The following is a 21235-nucleotide window of genomic DNA, read 5'->3' as shown; positions in this document are numbered from 1 at the left end:
CTCCCGCTGACGCAGCCCCCACCCTCTGGCACTTCAACAGGAATTCTGCACCCAGGGAGCACGCCGGATCAGGCTGATCTCTGGAGGGCCACTCCTTGAGGACGCAAGCGGCCTTCACTACTTCCAGGACGGCGGGCGTCCCCCACCCACCCTGGACACTAGTGGTCTACATCCCGTTCCGTTTCTCACCAGAAAATAACTTGAACTGTTCCTGGGAGCCGTCGTACGCCCCCAAAGCTGAGAGGGTGGCTCCTGCTGTGACCATGAGGTTCGAGGCGTGTGGGTCTGTGCCCATCTGTGGGGGGGGGGGGAGGCAGCCTGGTCGCACAGCTCACAGTTCAACTGCTAATCCCCAAACTAGAACAGAACTGCCTTCCTGCGGAAGTGCGCTCACTTCCAAACGACACCCGACACCGGAGTGCCAACACAGCAAGCCGGAATGCTGGGCAAGGTGGACCCGGGGGCAGCTCTTCCAATGCCCAAAGGGAGGGCGTGGGTCTCCCTGGGAGGGGGCACAGCTTCCCAGGCGGAAGGCCCCGGGCTCAACCCTCGGCAGCTGCCGTTAAAGGGTCTCCGTTGGTGGAAAAGGCACCCTGGAGGAACGGGGCTGCCAGGCCGGGTGGACAATCCCGGGCCAGACAGGCAACTTCCTGCGTTCCTAAGGCGGAGCTGGAGGGAGCAAGAGCCTGAGCCGGGAGAAAGCAGCAGGGCTGGGCAGGGCAGGAGGGAGCACCCCCGCCCCGATGTTTCCAGCTTCAACTCCCAGAAGCCCCTGGCAGTACGGCCAATGGCCAGGAGTGCTGGGAGCTGAATTCTGAAACGCCGGGGGGGGGGGGCTACCTGGGCTGGACCGTTTGCCTGGGAGGGTCGGTGAGCCCCCTTAGCGTGCCGCTGGCCCTGGAGGCAGCTTGGGCTTCCCTCTCCCCGCTGGCCTCCAGCAGTGGGGCGCTGAGGACGGCGCCCGAGCCTCTGTGGGCCACACAGGCAGCCTCAGCGGGGAAGGCCTCTGCCCCTTCCCCAGGGTGAAACGGAGCGGCCCCAGGGGAGCGCGTGCGGCACGGAAGACCCGGCAAAGCGAGCGGGACGCGGCGTCTCCTCCCCCCGCCGCCTGGCGGACGCCCACAAGAAAGGGATACGATCCAGAACTTCCAATTCTGCAGGGTCCGGCTCTTGACGTACTCCTCAAACATGCTCCGCATCTGGTCGAAGCGCTGCCGCGTGATGGGCACCCCTGTAGCAGGGAGCTGCTGCTGGCAAGAACTGGCGGGGAAGGGAAGAGCAGAGCGCAACGTCGTTGCCTCTCCCGGGAGAAGGAGGCAGCTTCCCTGGAAGACTGAAGGGGACGCAGCCAGGCCAAAGACCACAGAGCCCGGGAGCTTCAGGGAGGGGCGCCTTCCTTGTGGCCCCCGGGAGCCTCCAGCCTCCCCGCCCCATTTAGCGCACACGGCCAAACCTCGAGCCGGGCATCAAGGCCCACCTGGCACATGGCTGGAGCCCACCAGGTTAGAGGGGGATCCCTGGCGAAACCGTCCCCCAACGGTCCCAGTGACATTCAACGTGTCGCCTTACAGCTCTCAGGTGGCAGAGAACCAGCGGAGACCCGATCCTGGGGGCAAACGGCAGGGCAGGGGCCTCTGGCCACCCGCCTCCCCTGCTGGGCTGTTTCTCAGAAGCAGCCGGCCAGCCGGCCGTCACCGCAAGCGGAACGCTGGTATCCATCAGACTTTGCTCTGATCCAAAACGGAAAGGAGCCCTGTGCCCCACCAGGCCTCGCACGTGACGGCCGTGTACCTGAGCACATTTACTGGGGGGGTGTACTGGGAACCAGTTGAACTCCTGCAGAAACAGGGCTACTGGGACTTCAACATGCCCCTGACAGTTCCAGGATTCTTGGTTTACTTGGTTCACTTAAGTGTCTCTTGGTTTACTATTATTCTCACTGGCTTGTGTGTCTAGGAGCTACGGGGCTGAAAATGCTCTAGAAAGACACCCAGGACTGGCCCCGGGGACTTCTCCCTCACGAGAGAGGAAGAGAGAGAGAGAGCACCCAGGCTAAGGGGGCTTTTAACACTCACATGATGGTAGCGTTCAGCGCCTCGATTTCTTCCCGGAGGCGCCTGGCTTCCTCTTGCACCTGGGACCTCTCCTGCTGCAGCTTGGCAATGTATTCCACCGTCTTCTGGAGCGTGAGGGCGTGGCTCACCTGCAGCAGACACAAGCAGGGCCCAAACCCAGCTCAGTAGGCTTGAGGGCCAGAGCGACGGGGGAGAGGGCTGGGTCCGGCTCCCCACTCCCCCACGGAGCTCCCTGAGCGGCCCGGGGCCACCTGCTCCCTCCCTGGGCCTCATCTCCCCAGCAGGGCCGTGAGGATACAAAGGCCAGGGCGGGTGGCAGAAGCCCGGGGGCCAGGCGAAGGCCGAGCCAGGGACCACTGACCGGGGGGGGGGAGAGGGGGGTCCACTTTGGTGGACACCCCCCCCCGAGGAGTAACCCCACGCGTGGATTCCCATCAGGCAACTTACTGACTTAGAGCTGGCCGGCACCAAGCTGTTGAGGGTGCTGAAGCTGGTCTTGATGTTAAACCTCCGCTTCTGTTCGGCCGAAATATGCTTCATCCTGCGATTCTGCACCAACGGAAGACAAGACCTGGGCTCCCTTCCCTGCTTCCAGCCTCTCTGCCTCAACGGGGCGGAATTCGTGGGGCAGTGAAACGTAGGCCTTTCCCCTGCACAGCGGAGTGTCGCTGCAATGCCAGGGGAGCGGTGTATCCCGTCGCCCCCAGCACACGAGGACAGAGCACAGGACGGAGGCCGCCAGGGAGGGGCAACGCGAAGGCCCCGAGGGGGCCGGCCTTTGAAGGACACCCTGGAGCCCGTGCCGCCCTGCAGCCTTCCCCAAGCTGGCCCGGGGATGCTGGGAGTTGTAATTCAACACATCTCGGGGACAGCAGCTTGGGCAAGTCGGCCTTACTGCCGCCGTCCGCCTCCCTGGAATCCACCCCTGCCTCCGTTTCTCTCTCTCTCCCACCCCCCACCCCCCAGTCTCCCTCTAGAAGAGGAGCTCCCGGAGGCCGGGACCTGCCCCCTCCCGCCCTCAGGAAAACAAACAAGCTCCTACGCAGGCGGAGCAGCTCTGGAAACAGCCCCCCTCCCTCCCTCCCTCCCAAGCCCAAGCCGACCAAGGGCCCAGCACCCACCTTCACTGCCGCCATCTGAGGGTGGGCTGCAGCTGGGGACGGGGGCCCGAGGCTGTGCTCCGACGGGCACGGCGAGGCCCGCTCCGACAGCTGGCCCTCTCGGCCTGCGAGAAACGGGACAAAACACAGGCCGGCCGGTCATCCGTCGGTCCCAGGGCCAACGTCCGGGGCAAAGGCCGAGCGGCAGCCTCTCTGCGGACTCCACGCCTGGACTCCTGGACGGGGCGTCGTGGCCCCACCTTGAAGCGCAGGGAGGCACCGGGCCGTGGGGAGAGAGGGGGGGTGTTCAGGCACGAGTCGCCAGCCCCGGCTCTCTCGGGGCCTGGGGCTAGGAAAGAGCCCCTCTGCCAGCAGACAGAGGAGGGCTGCGCTGGGCCAAAGGGCAGCTTCTGGGCTCACAGCCGCTGGGCCTGGGCTGCCCTCTGCTCACTTTAGGGCGCTGCGTGTGTGAGAGCGGCACACAGGCACGCCCCCCGCCCCCACGATTTAGCTGATCTGGTTATTGAGATGAGCCAGAGCAGCGTTAGAACCCTTCCGTCTCCTTTCCTTTTTTGTGTTTGGTTTTTGTTCCAGATTGTACACCGTCCTGAAATCTGATATGTGGAAGGGAGGGAGGGAGGGAGGGAGGGAGGGAGGGCAGGCAAAGGGCTTCCCCCTCCTGTCACACCTTGGCTTTGGCCCCTTTGCATATGCCTGCAGCGTGAGAACCTCGGAGCACCGGAGGCTGGCAACCCGACGTTGACTTCCGCCCCCGCCCACCCTGCGAGGAGGCGCGGCAGCCGAGGGCTCTGCGCCACGGGGGCCTCCCCAGTGAGAGGAGCGCGGCTGCCGACCCCCGACCCCCCGTGGGGCATTCCCAGGCTGCCCAAAGCACCGCCGCAGAACGAGTCCGGGGCTGGAAAGAAAAGCGACCGAGCAGAATCGCGCGGCCTCCTGAGGCAAAGCCTTGGCCCCGGCCCCAGCCCTCTCTACGCCCCTGGGAACGCTGCCAGGGAAGCCCCCGGGATCTGCGTTTCTCCAACTCACCGAGCGAAGGCGAAGGGGCCTGTGAGGAGGCAGCGCTGTGGGGCTGTTCGCTTTTCACCAAGGCTTCTTGGATTGCGCCGGGAGAAAAAATGCGCGGCACGGTGGCCGGAGCCGCCCGGGGGCTGGGGCAAAGCGGGCCTGGGCTGAGCAGGATGCCGCCGCGGAATTCCGTGGCTCGGGGCGCCTGGGAACAAAAGGCAGAGACGACAACGCCCGCGGGTGTTGCCAGAGCCCCCACGCCCGCCTGCCCCCCTCGCAAGCCCACGGCGGAAGAGGCGCTCCTTACCCCGGCCATTCCAGATGGCGCAATGGCGACGTGGGGCTGGGAGACCCGGGGGGCCAGCAGGCCGTCCCTTTTCAAGGGCGCCGGCGTCACAATCACTGCTCCGGACTGCCCCTGGAAGGCTGCTGAAAGACACGGCGGAAGGAAGGTGGAACCGAGAGAGGAAAAGGAGGCAGGAAGCCGGCAGGAAGACGTGGGCGCAGCGGCAGCCGCGGGCAGAGCCAGGCGGGCGTTTTCTGTCGGGCACTTCAAACACACCGTTAGGGACGAGGCCTCGCTTTTCAGCCCGGCTAGTGTTGAGAAACCCCGGCCCCGGCACAGACATTCAGCGCAAGCGGCTGCCACTTAAAAGGGTTCAAGACGGGGAATCAAAGGTCCCTGCAAGCAGGCAGGCAGAAGGGAAATGAGCCATTTCCAAAAGCAAAAACCTATCGTCCAATTCCAGTATTTTTCCTGAAAAGCCCAATTCCTGTCAAACGTCTCCTCTCTGCCAGAAACGGGGGCGGCAGCAGGGTCCCTGTCAGGCGTGCTCCTGCCGCGGGGCCTGGCTAAAAGCAGAAGGGCCACACAAGGCGGCCTCCCTTCCCTGCTGCGGCCCTTGGACCCAGCCGGCCCCTGACGCGTGACTCAGCTGGGCGCAGCAGAGGGCTTTCTCAGCCCCCGTCTGAACTGCAGGCAAGGGGGGTCTGTACCCCTGAACTACGGCCCCTCCCTGGGGACAAGATGGCCCAGCGCAGCAGCAACAGCCAAGAGTCCCACCAAGGGGTGCTTCTTCCAGAGGGAGGGCTCCTAATGCTACCCGTCAGAAGGCCTCATGCAGCTCTTCCACCGCGCCGCGTTGGTGCCACCTGCCTTATACTGCCAGAACACTGGCCCAGCTAGGCCAGCATGGCCATTGCTGACCGGAGAGGCCGGGGAGTGAGCGCATGCCAAAGGGCCCCGAAAGGAATGCCCAAGGGGGCAAAGAGGGCGCTCCACCGTCTGGGCCCACCTTGCTCTGATCCGGCAGGGCGATGATCCCTGGGCACATCCCGTCTCCTTGGGCTCCCCTCAGGCGGTGTCTGCGGGAGCTTGAGCTAGAGGGAGCTTTCCCAGAGCTCAGGCATTTCATCGGCAAGGTCCGGGCTGCACCCAGAAGAGAAAGAGACCTCCGCATCCCTGGCCAGCCCCCCAACCCCGCACCTGACGAGCTCCTCGTTTGGAGAGGGAGGCAGCGCGGACACCGCCCAGCCCCCCCCCCCGACCTGACAGGGCAAAGAGCGGCGCTCCAGGGCCACTCACCTGGGGGGATGAAGGCGTTGTTCAGCACCAAGGAGACCCTGTCTGGCTGCGGACCAGGCACAATCTTTTGCGGCTTCTTGCACCTCGCCCTGGGGCTGGCCGCAGGGCGCGCGAAGGCCGGGCGCGGCTGCAGCTCCGCCACGAGGCTCTGGAGGGCCAGGCTGCAAGGCACGCCTCCTCTCGCCGGCTGCTGGGTGGCTAGAAGGCCAGCCGGGCCGTGGCTGAAGGCGGTGGCGGGGACGTTCTGCGTTGGCGTGGAAGAGGCCATGTGGGTGATCACCAAGGACTGGCAGAGCCCGAACTCCGGGGCCTCCGGAGGAGGAAATACAGGCCCCGGGGAGGCCAGGCCCGGGTTCAGAGGCAGCAGCGTCCGCGGAGGCGGGACGTCCGGCGGAAGGAGGGCTTGTGCTGGGAACGCAGGCAGAAACGGAGGCTGGCTGCTCAGAGACGGCTCAGACAGGAAGCCGGAGGGTGGCAGCGAGGCCTCCCTGCTCCTCAGGCCGAGGCAGTGGTCTCCGGTGGGAATGAGCGAGACAGGCACCGGGGCGTCGACCAGCCCGGGGCTGAAGTTCCCTGCAGAGAGCGGGTTGTGCAAAGCCCCTAAAGAGAGGTCCGAAGCCTGGAAAGAGAGCGGTGGGCTCATTAAACAGGGGCAGCTGGTAGTCCAGAACCCCTGAAGCCCCACCAAGCTGCAGCCAGCCAGGACAGCGAAACAGGACTCAGAGCTGATTCTGGACAAATACGGGCAGGTCAAAGGTGTAACCCAGTAACTGATAACTGGTGGGATACGGAAAGGCTGGAAGAAAACACATGCCCCTAACTTTTTCAAGTTAGAAAAACGTCCCTGGTCTTATCACCTGGAGGCTTTTGTAACTCACCATAGGTGACCACTATTCAGATCAGAAGGCTAGAGTCACCTCCCCCACCCCGCAAGCTCACCTCCCACAGAGAGACTTCAAGCAGGGTGGGTGTGTGGCTGCCTGGGGAAGCCCAGAGGGCTGGGCTGGGACTCCAAGGGGGCTGGAGTCAGTGCCTGGACCCAAGGTCCTGAGGCCCTGGTCATCACCGCCTGGCTGTGGCTCTCCAGCGCCTCAGGCTGGAGCCTTTCCTGGAAGGCACCAAACCGGGAAACTTCTGTGTGCAAAGCTGGGGCTCTGGCGCTGCGCCCCGCCCCCGTTCTCACCTGGGAGGAGTGACTGCAAGCGTCTGCCATGCCAGAATTGGAAGCAGGAGTGACGTTGGCAAAGAAGCTGCCGGAGGAGCTGTTGTTCGAGAACAAATCTGAGCAAAGAGGGAGGGAGGGAGGGAGGCGTTACCATCTCCTTTGGAGGCTCCTATTCATCCTATAGCGGCACTTTGCCAGGCTCCCTTTCAAAAAAGGGGAGCGCTCTCAGGGCACATCCAGAAAAATAAAAGAACAGAAGGGGAAAAAGCGCTGGGAACACTAAAAATAAAACAAGGAATAGGCTGGTGTATAAATCAAGATGTTCCTCGGACATAAGGTGGCCCTTCTCAAATTGCGTGGTGCAATAAATGTTTGCTGGGCCCTTTTAAATGCATAATATTCTACACAGCTTAATAAATATTATTTATCAATGTTTCTAACTTCTTTTCCCCAAAACTGGGCTTACAACATGTTAACATTGAACCCAAGATAAAGATGGCAATGAAACCCTTCTACCAGCTCGTTCTACTGCATATGTAGACCATGCCGAAGGGAGGCCCCATCCCTTACTGAGGTGGAAAGACCGTGGCTGGGCTGTACCACGTCAGGCTGTAGGTGGGGGGCTCACGCCTCCGCAACAACAAAATCCTCTGCACACAGAAATCGAGAACGCGCAGAGGGATTTGGCGGGGGGAGAAGCATTCGCCCTGTGAACGGCTGCCTGCAACCTGAAGTGGTACAGCCCACACACAAGTTTACCGCCCCACAGTGAAAACTGGGCCAGAGGGGTGGGGGGTTGGGGGGAGCCCATAACTGGAAATGGACTGTATTTAAGGGCACTGTGCAAAAAGCAAGCAAGCACAGGAAGCAAAGGGCGCAGCTAGAACCCTTCTCCCCGATCTGCTTGTCTTCCGCCTGCAAGGCGTTCCTTACGCGGCTCAGCATTTAGAAGGGGCACCTCCCCACCCCTGCAGCCTGAAGTGGTGCGGTCCGCTCCACCCCCACCCCCACTTTGCTGCGTGTGCAGACCCAGCTGCCTCCTCGCTCAACTCCACCAAGCCCCGAGCAGCAGTTCCGAAGGCTCACCAGCGTCCCCCCATAAGCGGGAGGCTGCACCGCCCTGGGCTCAACTGAGGGCTTGCGTGGGCCGTTTCTCTCACCTTGGAAAAAGTCAAACGTATCCATGCAGTTTGGCTGGAGAGGAGAAAGCCCCGGCTGAATCATGTCCGCATTCCCCACGTGTGCTGGAAAATGTCAAAGACAAGAGAGGGTCACGGGGTTGGAAGGGCCCTCCAAAGTCCTTGGGTCCAGCCTCCTAGCCCTCGGAGGAGGCAAAGAGGGCAGCCCGGTAGCCCTCAGGGTCAAGAGAGCCCCAAACGCCAGCGGCTGGCGGTCTAGAGGATGGGCTGGGCTGGGCCAGCACCGAGGAAGTGGTTCGGACCACAGGCCAGCCTAAAGCCGGAACCCAACCACATGACTGCTCTGTAGCGGATATATTTTCAAGGAGCAGCTGTGTCCGTCTCTTGCAGCATGTCCACAGAGGGCACCTGAAAGGCTCAATCAGCACAAGCTAGAGCCCGCTTCTTAAGATGCACGTTCATTAAGGGGCAGGAGACTCTTTGTCGGACTTTAAATTGGGTCTGGAGACACGCTGGGAACCAGTGCAGCTTTGCGCCTCAGAGGTGTTCTACAGTCGCCTCGTTCCACCAACGCTCAGCTGCATTCGGCACCAGCTGATGTTCCTGAACCCTCTTCAAAGGCAGCCCCCGCCCCAGTGCATTCCAGCAGTCCTGCCTGGACACCCTCTGGGCACAGCTCACGGAGGCAAGGCCCGCCCTCTCCAGAGGGGCTCACGGAGGCAAGGCCCGCCCTCTCCAGAGGCGCTCACAGAGGCAAAGCCCGCCCTCTCCAGAGGGGCTCACGGAGGCAAGGCCCGCCCCCTCCAGAGGGGCTCACGGAGGCAAGGCCCGCCCCCTCCAGAGGGGCTCACGGAGGCAAGGCCCGCCCCCTCCAGAGGGGCTCACGGAGGCAAGGCCCGCCCTCCCCAGAGGGGCTCACGGAGGCAAGGCCCTCCCTCCCCAGAGGGGCTCACGGAGACAAGGCCCGCCCTCTCCAGAGGGGCTCACGGAGGCAAGGCCCGCCCCCTCCAGAGGGGCTCACGGAGGCAAGGCCCGCCCCCTCCAGAGGGGCTCACGGAGGCAAGGCCCGCCCCCTCCAGAGGGGCTCACGGAGGCAAGGCCCGCCCCCCTCCAGAGGGGCTGCTATGCCAGCTTTAGCCCTGAGCTGGTCAATGCTTTCCTGGGCAGCTACGCAACCGCCTGGGCTTCTCCAGTGAGTGCAGAGTCCAGGAAGACTCCCAGGCTGCAGTTGAGCTTTGAGGGGCTGTGCAGCGCCATCTGAGGCCAGCCTCCAGCCAGCCCAAGGAGCTGGTTTCCCAACCCGCAGTACTTCTGGCTTGCCTGGCTTCCGTTTCAGCTCGCTTTCCCTCACCCGCCCCAAAACAGCCCCCAGACCCTGTTTCGCGAGTTCTGCAGCCTCCCTGGGACGCGTCCGGGGAAACGAGAGGTGGAGCTCAGGACCCTCCCTCCTCACACTAAAGACACGTCGGCCCAAACCTCCTTCCCTGGCAGTCTCATGTGGATGATAAAGCGCACAGGGGACAGAATGGGGCCTTGCAGCGCCCCACAGGCGAACGGCCTGGGGGGAGGCGAACAACAGCCCCTCCAGGAAGAGCCTGCCCTGGGTGCCGCCTTGCCCCACATTTGGATGTGAAAGGGCAAGGGGCTTTTCCCCTACTGGCAGAAACAGAAGGTGTGAGAAGCGGAAAGTTCCTCCCGCTGGCATGGCTGCCGTCCCCAGGACACAGGCAAGAGAGCAGCCCCACACCTGTCTCTCTGGGGCTGGTCCAGGAGTTTGGCTGGTGAGAAGACAGGGTGGAGAAGAGGGTGTCCGACATCTCCGACATGAGGATGTCTGTGCTGAAGATGGATTCCAGCTCCATAGGGACCGGGGTCTCTCTGCTGTAGGTCTCCTGAAAACATAAGGACACCAGAAGAGCCTGTGGCGTTACACCCCACAAGTCAGTTCCCTCATGTATGTCTAGCATTTGTAAGTCTATTGTGTTTTGAATGTTGACCTGAGTGGGGGGAGATTGAATCTCTTAGGGGGGGGGCGGGGGTAGGATATATAAGGGAGTGGCTTAGGTGATAAGTGTGTTTTTTGTGTGCTTGTGCTTTTTATATTGTATTTTGTATTTGTATTTTTAACTTGTTGGTTGTTTTATGATGGTTTTAATTTTTGTGAACCACCCAGAGAGCTTTGGCTATTGGGTGGTATAAAAATGTAATAAATAAATAAATTTTTTAAAGTACTTTGGTTCGAGGGGAGAATGAGAGGATCAGGGTGAAGAGGGGTGTCTTTTGAATGTAGTGTGCAGATAGTCAGTTGGTGTGTATTAAACAATCCTGATAATAAAGAAGGTTCAAGAGTGAAGGTGTGGGAGAAAGGAAAGCGTGTATGAGAAGAGAGGAAGGATTGGATGAGAGGTTTTGACAAGGGTCTGAAAAGTTTTATTATGAAACAAAGTCTGTGAACATTGAAATATTTTTTTATTCAGTTTTACTACCACAAAAATCTCACGTGTCTCCTCGGCATTTATCATCTGCAGTTATATACCTATAACACCCGTTCTGACATTAATTCACCATCAGCACCTCTAATTCACAGCGCATTATTTTATTCCTGGAATTATTCCTGTTTAACCCCTTCTTTCTCCACATAGTTTGTAGAAAGGTGGTGTTTGTCCCTCACCTCTGGCTCATCACGTGGTGGCGCTTAGCTTGAGCAGGGAGTGTCCGCGGACAGGCCGGTGGTCAGGAGCCGGTGTGGTGGCACGGAGCCCTGAGGCTGGAATCAGACCGAGGGTCCGTCTAGTCCAGCACTCGGTTCACCCAGGGGCCAACCAGCCATCGGCCAGGGACCAACAAGGCAGGACGTGGTGCAACAGCACCCTCCCCCCATGTGCCCCAGCAACTGGTGCACACAGGCCTACTGCCACACATACTGGAGATAGCACGCAACCCTCAGGGCTAGTAGCCATGGCTAGCCTTTGCCTCCAGGAATTTATCCAACCCCCTTTTAAAGCCATCCAGATTGGTGGCCTTCACTACATCTTGTGGTCGTGAGTTCCATAATTTAACTATGTGCTGTGCGAAGAAGTCCTTCCTTTTATTTGTCCTGGCTCTCCCACCAATCAGCTTCACGGCATGACCCCCTTGGGTTCTAGTATTTTGAGAGAGGGAGAAAAAGGCCTCCCTCTCCACCTTCTCCACACCAGGCATCATTTTGTCCACCTCTCTCCTGTCTCCCCCGAGCCTCCTTTTTCCCAAGCTAAACAATCCCAGCACACGTAACCTTCCCCCATAGGGGAGATGCTCCAGCCCCTGGATCACTTTAGTTGCCCTTTTCTAGTTGCGCTTTTCCCAGCTCTATAATATCCTTTTTTCGGTGTGGTGACCAGACCTGAGGTGAGCGCTGGTCATCTTTCTGGGGAGGAGGAAAGGAAACAGCTGAACGTGACGGCCTGCAGCAGCACCTCAGGTAGCAAGCTCCGTGATCAAGCTCCTGAGTCAAGCCAAGGCAGCCCTGGACTTCCTAAGAAAAGGAGCGGTCATTCGGGACCTTCCCCAGAACAGACAAAACACAGGCAAACACAAAACCTACCTGAGCCAAGCTGGACAGGTCTTCATCTTTGTGTTTCTGCAACTGGAGAAGGAAAAGAGAAAAGGATTTTTTCTCTGAAGTTACAACCTGGCCCAAGAGTTCTTGCCTTCTCTGAAGCTCCCATTTAAGTGATGAATTCTTCGTGGGAGGAAGCAAAGGGTTCTACGCTTGATTATAATTCTCACAGGGACAGATCGGAACAACGATTTATTAATTTATTCTCAGCCAATGCGTTTTTAATGTGTGTTTTTACTGATGCGTTTTAACTGGCGTGGTTAGGTTTTAATTACGTTACGCTTTATCTGTGTTTTATTGTGAACTATCTTGGGCGCTATTTTTAGTGGAAAGGCGGGATGCACATAAAATAAGCAAATATACAAATAAGCAAACGTGTGTTGTTCCGTATCATCTGATTCAAAGCGATGGGACGGAGTCATTCGCTCTTTCCTTCCTTCCGTACTTGTTTGCTGCATTTCGATGCCGCCCTGCAGCCGAAGCCCTGGGGGCAGTGCCCAAACAGGCATGAATTACCCTTTTCTTGAAGTAGGTTCTCCACTTGTGGTATTCTCGGATAACGACTTCTATCCGCCGTTTCCAATAGTTTCCTCCGACTGCAATCGCCTAAGAACAAATAAAATAAAAAACAGGTGGAGGAGGGAGAGAGAGGCTGGGTCAGGCCGAGAGTCCGTCTAGCCCAGCGCTCTGCTCACACAGGGGCCGGCCAGCTGCCGGTCAGGGACCCTCAAAGCAGGGCATGGCGCAACCGCCCCCTCCCGCCCCCGGCCCCCAGCAACTGGTGCGCACGGGCTGATGGCCTCGGATGCCGGAGGCGGCACTTCACAAGCACGTGCGCTCACAGCCGCTACTCTGAAGCCCCTGCCTGACATACCTCGGGGCGCCGGTGCTCGTCCACCTCCACGGAACCGTCCAGGGGCGTCACAAAATGGCATACGGGGTTCTTCCGCTTCTCCAAATCTGCAACGAGAACAGGAACATTAGCGGTGCATTTCTCCGAGGGCGGGAGGGAGCGTGTCAGGTCGGCGTTAACGGCCGTGCGAAGTCAGCCGCAGAGCAGGGCTGGCTTTCTCGTTCCCCACCCCAGGATCAGGAGCGGGCCCTCCCAAACGGGCGCACTTCCTGCCCCAGGCGCCTTCACAGAAACAAGCAGAAGCAAAGGAATGGACCAGAGAGGCCCCGCATTTATTCGAAACGGGAGAAAATGTTGGGTTGTTTTGTTTCAACCACTCGCTTTAATTTTATTTTGTAAACATTTAATTTAATTGAAAAGCAACTTGCAATTAAAACAAGAACTGAACGAAAGAGCAGCACAAGCAGTAAAGGCAGCAAATCTACCCACAGAACAGGGAACAAGGAAGGGGAGCGGGACACCCCTCAATTTCATCCTGGGGAAAATCCTCCTGGGGCTCAAACCCAGAGTGAGCCAGACTTTAAGCTGAGATCCCCTCCTTGGGTCTGCTCCCTCTGATGTCCCGGGGGCAGGGGCAGGGTTCTGCGAGGCAGAGCCTTTTCCACATTGGCACCTGGACCACAGATCACCCGGCTGTTCATGGGGCTCAGAGGACAGAGTCAGACTCTGCTCTTTCAGGGGTCATTCGGGCCAACAGACAGCGTTGCCGCTTCCACCCTATCTGGCTTCGTGATCTTCCTTGCCATGTTTACGGCAACATCGCCCAATTGCGGTTTTCAACTGCCTTTGTGTTTCTATTGCTGTTAAGGCTTTGTGGGGCCCTGGAAGGACAAAGAGGCCGGTTCCGCATCTTTCAAAGCAAGCAACAGCCCCGCGCAGGTCCCAAGCGGATGCACCGATAATACGCGTGGCTCACATTGCATGTACCAGGCCCTCCAGATGGCGTTGTTGAGCCGGATTTTATCCCTGCACTGAAGCTTCAGACCTTTGAAATTCTTCCACTTGGGTGAAACCAACTTCCCACTGCAAGAAAGCAGAAGAAAACTAGGATTTTAGAAATAAATAAAACCACGTTTTCCGAACGCAAACGGAGCGAGGGCACCGCGTCGCAGGCCAACAGCTCTGAAGGCCAACCAGCGTCCAGTTTCTAGGCCTTGGCTCCGATTCGGACCAGGCCCACGAGCCGAGCCGATGGAGGCAGGTGGTGACTGGTGGAGTCAAAAGCTCTGGCGCTGGATACGGAGCGAAACCTCTTATCTGCCTCGCTTGGGGAAGGGGGGGGCTGTTAGACAGACGCTGCTCCACCTGCAGCGAGCCCCCACCCTCACGACGAGCAACAGAGGCTTAGACCTCTGGCTCTCTGCAAGCCCATCTGCTGCCCTAAAGAAGCCACATGTGCCTTCCGCGCCTTCCTCCACTCACCACGCCAGGCTCCAGATTCAGAGAACGTGAACCGAACCTTCTGGGCCAGTGCTTAGCAGACGTTTGCCCCGTGACCATGGGAAGCTGCCAGGCGGCAGCCTCATCTAGCCCAGAGCTGGCTTCCAGGAGAGGCAGTGGCGGCGGAGGCTCTCCAGGGCCTCAAGCAGACAGCCGGGGGGGGGGGGGGCTTTCCCCCACCTGCAGCCGGAGGTGTGTCTATGGGAGATTTCAAGCCCAGACGTACCCCCAAGGCAACTTGCAATTCAAAACTTTTAGACACCTTTGAGGAAGAGATCCCAGGGATCCAACTGGGGGCTTCCGCTATTCCTCCCCCAGGGAATGCTGTGGGAGCTGCCCCGAGGATGGGTTGTTATGGGGGGGGGGATGTAAATATCCTAAATGCCTGAGAGAGCAAGGATGGGGAATGGGCAGATGTTGCTGAACGGCGTCTCCCAACGTCCCTCACCTCTGGCTGGGGCTGATGGGAGTTGCAGTCTGGCAAAACATCTGGAGGGCCGCACAGTCCCCAACCCATGCTAGAGGATTCTTTAGAAGCACATCAGAGGCTTCTCCATACGGGAGCCCATGGAGGTGGAGAAGTTTCCCTGAGGAGGGGGGGTAGTTTGGCTCCCCCACCACAACAGCACATCTCCCCTGCAATGCAGAACTATGGGCGGGGGAGAAGATATGTTGGGGATATTTCAGGGGAGCCGTCCCTGGCCTGGCACCTCGCAGGATGTGTTTCAGACATCAGCCCCCATCAGCCCCAGGCAGCATGGCCAGGGATGCTGGGAGTGGTCCCGGTAAGGCTCACGGGGGAGGGGGCTTGCACGGAGTGCTTGCGCAGGGATTCCCCTGAAGGTCAGAGAAAACGCTTCGAGGCCCTGCCCTGAGGAAGCCTGTGCAATGAAAATTAAATAAAAACAACACAGTTCCCAGGTTTGGCAGGGCTTGGGAGCCTGCCTACGCTGGGAGGGGGTGAAGCACATGGCTGCAGAAGTTTCCGCTCATTCCTGCCGCTTGGCATCGATACGGAATCAGACGCAGCGCCGAGGAGAAGCCAGGGGGAAATATGAACTCTGGCCCTGCACGAGATGCGCCATGTTTAAAGCCTCTCTCTCAGCGCTGTGTTTTACAAGAAACGTTCTGGGCAAAAGGGCTTTAGAGGTCACGGCTGCATGTGGGAAAGAGAACCAGGATGGATCTAAGTGACCCCTCAGTCATTTCACCCAGCAGGCAAAGCACTGCTACAGAGAGGGGACAGAGGCGGCTCAAGACCACTAAAAAGAACAGGAGGGAACCCTCTCAGCCCAAGCAGAACTATAAGCCTCAATTGAAAACTGGCGATGTGGTTTTCCGTGAAAGAAAATTAACTGACGTCAGAGAGTCTCTCAAATGCTCCACGAACTGAGAGAGAACAGAGAGAGCCCCCAGGTTCTGCTGAACTGCAGGCAGCAGTGGGGGGTTCACAGAGCAGAACATCTATTGCCAAACCATGAGCCATGAGACGAGCTGGAGCGTGTGCCAAGGCGTTACACGTTGGCTCTGATGCATCTACCACTCTGGGCCCCTCGGAGCAGGGGAGACACAGGCAGCACGGATTGCACGAACCCGCTGCAGCTCCTCTCCCTGTCTTCTAAGCACCTGACCCTGCCAGCAGTCCAACCTCCCTCTGTCCTCAAAACAACCAGCCCAGGGGTGAGGGCTCCCACCCATCGCTTCGTTATTATTATTATTATTATTATTATTATTATTTATATAGCACCATCAATGTACATGGTGCTGTACAGAGTAAAACAGTAAATAGCAAGACTCTGCCGCATAGGCTTACATTCTAATAAAATCATAATGAAACAATAAGGAGGGGAAGAGAATGCAAACAGGCACAGGGTAGGGTAAGCAGGCACAGGGTAGGGTAAAACTAACAGTATAAAGTCTGCGCAATAAAGTCTGTATAAAGTCTGCGTATAAAGTTCTGCCTCCGCTGTCAGTCATTCCTCCATCCATTCTTCTGTTACAAGGCATTATTCCCCCAAATAATCCCGTAACAGCTCACAGTGGCAGACTTCAGTCTAGACAGGGTGGACACGGCCAGCTGGCTGCTTTTCTGATCCACCCTTGAGGGTGAGCAGCCGGCTTTATCCCTTTTAAACCTTTTGGGCAGAATGGCTGATACCATGCTGGGGTTGAAGGCTTCTTTAATCTGTACTGTACTGTGCTATGCTTCTCTCTCTCTCTCTCTCTCTCTCTCTCTCTCTCTCTCTCTCTCTCTCTCTCACACACACACACACACACACACACACACACACACACACACCTTGGCCAGTAGCAACGTAGAAGAGCTAAATAGAGAGCTTGGCTTTAGTTCCCTGAACATGGGATCTTTCTTTTTCTGCAGGTCATTATGACATTTGCTCCTTTAGCATTGCTTGAATTGTTGACGTGCCCGTTTCATGTTTCTCAAGAGCTACCCTGAGCCCTGGAAGGGCAGCCTTTCAAGAAACAAAGCAGAGCAGGGCGAGGGGGCTGGATTCAGCCAGCCGTTCCATTTCCACCACAACTCCAGGGAAATGCCATGCTGGGGCTATTGTGGAAAACTGAGCAGGTGGCTTGACCCAGCCCTTTAGCTGGGCTCAGAGCACCAGGCGGAGGAAAGGTAAGGCCAGGCTACCTGAAGGATCTTCTCCTCCCATATGAACCTGCCAGGTCCTGAAGGTCATCTGCAGCGCTCCTTCTCCAGGAACTCCTGGCAACGGAAATGAGGTGGGTGGCTACCAAGAAGAGGGCCTGTTCTGCTGTGGTACCCCGATAGTGGAATGAGCTTCCCAGAGAGGCACGCCTGGCACCTACACGGTGCCCTTCCCAGCGACCAACGAAGACAATTTTATTCTCCCAGGCATCACGGACTTTTAGCTCTGTTGCTTTAAATCCACTATTGCATTTTGACTCTCTGCACTGCTTCTAGGTTCTATTGTGGTTTATTCTTTTATATTGTAGGTTTAAGGTTTTACATTTTATCACGTGGTTTTAATTGTTGTGAACCACCCAGAAAGCTTGGGCTATTGGGCCATAAAGAAATGCAATAAATAAATAAATAAATACTTAAGGCCAGGGCAAAAGGCAGACCTGAGATACAGCCATCCTTTATGCTTCCAAGAAATGGGTCGGCGGCGGGGAGGGGGAGCCATTGCCCTTTTTATCTCCTACTGCTGGGTGTTATATCTCATACCTGCAACACCTACCAATGGCTCCTTCAGTTTTCAATCACTATTTTATCATCACCTGGAAGTCAGTGCTGCAGACGTCAGGGCCACAAGATCTAGCCTATTTCTTTTTTACAAACATGTATGTTTCTTCCCCCATTCCCAGCCTCTTATATCACCCAGCCTGAAGAAAAGTTCTGAAGGACTCAAAAGCTTGCAGAATCGTATGTAGCATTTTGGTTCATCCTAACAGAGGTCTTTTGCCCCACTGTGGATTTACTTCCTGCTGCCGGCCCCGGATTTGAGATGCTGCATGTTTCATCCATGGACAATTATTTTTAAAATGCAAGCCAGCCTTATTTGCACATTTTACCCACTTGGTGGTTTTTAAGTTTCATACTATAAGCACTCACTCAGTCATTTCGACTGAACAGTTTAGTCGACTGCTTTCCTAGAAAGTATCCAGAATTAAGCGCGTAGCCCTTACAGTCAAAGTAGGCTCCTAAATAGGTTTCTAGTGATTTGCGGCTGTACTGCGAACTCTGTACAGCTTACAAATGATCCAGTGAAAATTGCTTTGCCAAAAATGGGACAGTAAAACCCTGTTCCGGAATTGAGCAGCAGAAAGAGGCGTTTTACACAAGACTGCACACGAATCGACAAATGCTGGTAGCCGTGTAGTCTTCTCACAAGCATAAAGGCCCAGATGAGCTCCTGCTCCCCTGGGATATTACCACGGCTTCCGCCCACGTCTGCAGCTGCTTGGACTCCCTATTCCATTCTGTAGCGCTGTCATAAAGGAGTACAAATCTCCTTTCCTTTTGTAAGACCCACAAAGCACACCTCACCCTCCTGGAACGCGGATCAAGCAAAGGCACAGACTAGAAACATCTGCCAAGGTCATTTTTGATTCCCAAGGCTACACGGTATTCTCAACAATGGGAAAGCCTGGCACAGCCCCTTAAGCCCGGTATGTCGCTTGAACCCTGGTAAAGATGGCAAAGCTACGAAGAAGCCGTGGCTCCAACGGCCACATCTGGACATGCACCCATAATCGCAGATGAGCACCAGGGCTGTGCACGCTGCCTCCTCCTCTTGCCAGCCGGCTTTGGAGATCCTGGCTTGCATTAAGCCAGAGTTCCCTGTTACATCCAAACTAGGAGACTCTGGCTTAATGTCAGTCAAAACACAGGACAGCAGGCATACCCAGACACAGAACCAGAACCAGGGAGACTGGGCCAGCTTGGACCTGGCACCCTCCTCTCACCTTGCCTAGAGCAGCGGAGCCAGGGCAAAGGCGGTGCAAGAGGGTCCTCAGACAGCTCTCCCTGCTGCCTCCCCTTTAAGGATGCTCCCACCAAGGGCCTCCTGTCCCTGGAGAAAACACTGCAAACAGGGAACTCCAAAGATGCCAAGATTCAGGGGGCTGGATCCAGAGTTAGTCTTAGAGCAGGCTCATTGAAATCATTGGGACGCAGGTCTGTTGACTCGTATGGTGTCCAAGTCCACACAAACACCTCCAAAGCCAACAGCGAGCAGCGGGCGGCTGAGTCTTCCAGGCACATCTCAAAGAACGAGGGACTGCAGCAAAGCACAGCCTTCGACCGAGGCGGGCATCCCGTCCCGGCCAAGCAGTGCTGGGGATGAAAAATTGCACCTGCCAAGATGCTTCCAAACTAGGCAGGGAAAGGTTTTGCGACACCCTTCATGGCCTTAAGCAGCAGTCGTAAGACACTGAAGGACTCGATCTTTCAACACCCAAACCAGGCATCTTTCTTTCTTTCTTTCCTTCGCCCACTGGTACAGGCTATAGAACTCCTGGCTCTCTCTGTGCCTTCAGGCATCAATTTGAAAAATATTGTCCGGATGTACTTTTTAGTAGGGTGTTCTCCAAGCGACACCAATTTATTATGACTGCGGCTGTTTATTGGTTTTGTATTAACATTTTTGTTTTACTGACATGATTTTTTGACTGTTGATGGTCTCTCCCTTTCTGGGATGGAACAGTGGAGATTTAAATATTATATATTGCAAAATGTAAAATCAATTCAACGACAGACAGACCAAATGGGACCTCCATCTACACCACATTAAGGTCCACAATGGAAGAAAAGTGGAATATAAATGTACTGAAATAATTGACTGAAAGGGAGTTACAAGCAGCTTGCCTGGTTGCCCATGGCAAGTTAAAATTGCCTTCAGATGACCAGGTAGAAGAGGTTTTTATAAACGGGAAAAATTGGCTCTTTTGCCCAGCCTTTCAAGCGACTTACATGTCACAAATGACTAAGAGCAGGATGTGTGGATAGGTGTGCTAGTACCTTTATTGTGTGGAATTGTTTTTCAGTGGATTTTTTGCAAGGCTATTTTTTTTAAAAAAGGAGCTAAGCTCATTGGGAATAAGACCTATTGACCTCAGTAGAACTTACTTCTGAATAGACATGCATAGGATTGCACTATCAATCTTTTGAATGTGTTGACAAACTTATTAGAAAAAAATTAAAATGGCTCCCCGGTCCGGATCTGCCCCATGCACTCTGCCTCTCCCAGCTCTAGCCTGCGAGGAGAGAATAAAGTTCAGCCCAAGTTTATGGCAGGGCAGATAATAATTAAATCACGAATGCAGCAGAGGCAGATAATACTTTAATTAACCTGCATCTAAGGTGACTTTTTTTTTAAGCTGCCAAACCCCAACAGGTCACGCGTCCTCTTTAATCCTATATTTCTTAAGCACAGTGTCGTTTTTTAAAAAAGTCTTCCCTGACTTTTGTTTATAAATCCCAGTGAAGCGAAAGAGACACCAGAAAGTCATGCTGGGAAAAGGGTACGAAATGTGAGAAGGGGAAGTATAGCTCAGTTCGTGGGAAGTGCTGGAAGCCGGAAACCATCCAAGAGCATATTGGAGCCCATCTGATTGACTCGAGAAAGGCAGGAAGACAATCGGTGCTTTCTACTGCAGAGGCTTCAAGCCATGAACGAGCCTGCAGGACGTCTGAGCGACAGAGAACAACGCTTCAGTGGCGCGTCTTGAAACGCGCACATTGTTCATGTCATGCGCACGCGGTTTCGTGGGTCACAGCCTCTGTGGTTTTGGCCCCTGCGTACCTGATCACCGAGGTCCTTTGTACCTGTATGCAAATATGCTCTGCATGCCTGCAACATGAAGGAGGATTTCACTTTCTGTTCTATCTGAAGCGGCCTGACACAAACCAGAGGGCAAAGCAGAAAGCATCAGAGTGAAAAGCGAATTTTGGAAATGCCGTTTTGGATAGACTGAAGAAAGGAGAGGCCCAGCACTTTTGCCTATGTCAGGGGTAAGCAACCCGGTGCCCTTCAGACGTTTGGGACTACAACTCCCATTAACCCTAGCCAATATGTCCAATGGTCAGGGATTATGGGGGCTGTTCTCCAAAACACCTGGATGGTACCATGTTCCCTACTATGCTCTGGGCCTGTGCTATTTTGCAGAATCAAAAGGCCAAGCTGTGCAAGGGGATGTAGCAGAAGGACAGACTGCGGAAGTTCAGTCAGCCGCCGGGGGGGGGGACGGACGTTTGGGATTCCCCCTTTGGATAATAATAATAATAATAATAATAATAATAATAATAATAATAATAATAATAATAATACCACCACAGGCAACCCATAGAAACCTACTGGACCCTTTCTTCCAACAGCTATGCTGGCTGAGGACTGTGGGAGTTGTAGTGCAACACATCTAGAGGCCACTAGATTGGGGACAGGGTCACGTAGAAGATTGGGTCAAATACTCATACAATTCTGCCACTAGAAAACCCATGCAGAACAGGAGAGCGTTTTTTAGTTCTGACTTCTTTCCTTCCTGGACAGAAGCCCACCATAAAATCGCTGAGAATGGCACCCAGCGCCAAGCGGACTTTCCAAATTACTATTCTGAGTGCACGTCAACACATTGCAGCAGCAGCTCAGCACCCCTAGGCCTCCTTTTCAGCGCACCCTTGCTCACCCCAACACACGGTGCACTGCGTCC

At 56.2% G+C, this 21235-nt stretch overlaps 1 protein-coding gene across 1 annotated transcript in view; it reads right to left on the bottom strand.

Annotated features, from left to right (window-relative positions):
• MLXIP (MLX interacting protein) overlaps positions 1–21235 on the bottom strand; it is a gene marked incomplete at its 5' end in the record, with an annotated part of 43096 nt that overhangs the window by 5128 nt on the left and 16733 nt on the right. The window contains 14 exons of the mRNA XM_063144309.1: positions 1137–1260; positions 2076–2203; positions 2523–2624; positions 3197–3300; positions 4223–4406; positions 4509–4630; positions 5787–6405; positions 6970–7067; positions 8112–8195; positions 9838–9982; positions 11674–11715; positions 12205–12294; positions 12563–12648; positions 13518–13624. Of these exons, the coding sequence (XP_063000379.1) occupies positions 1137–1260; positions 2076–2203; positions 2523–2624; positions 3197–3300; positions 4223–4406; positions 4509–4630; positions 5787–6405; positions 6970–7067; positions 8112–8195; positions 9838–9982; positions 11674–11715; positions 12205–12294; positions 12563–12648; positions 13518–13624 (2035 nt within the window). The remainder of the gene's footprint in view (positions 1–1136; positions 1261–2075; positions 2204–2522; positions 2625–3196; positions 3301–4222; positions 4407–4508; positions 4631–5786; positions 6406–6969; positions 7068–8111; positions 8196–9837; positions 9983–11673; positions 11716–12204; positions 12295–12562; positions 12649–13517; positions 13625–21235) is intronic.

This window comes from Elgaria multicarinata, chromosome 18, assembly GCF_023053635.1.
Source record: "Elgaria multicarinata webbii isolate HBS135686 ecotype San Diego chromosome 18, rElgMul1.1.pri, whole genome shotgun sequence".
Taxonomy (NCBI): Eukaryota; Metazoa; Chordata; class Lepidosauria; order Squamata; family Anguidae; genus Elgaria; species Elgaria multicarinata.
The sequence above is the reverse complement of the archived record's forward strand: the minus strand, read 5'-3'. Positions and strand labels throughout refer to the sequence as shown.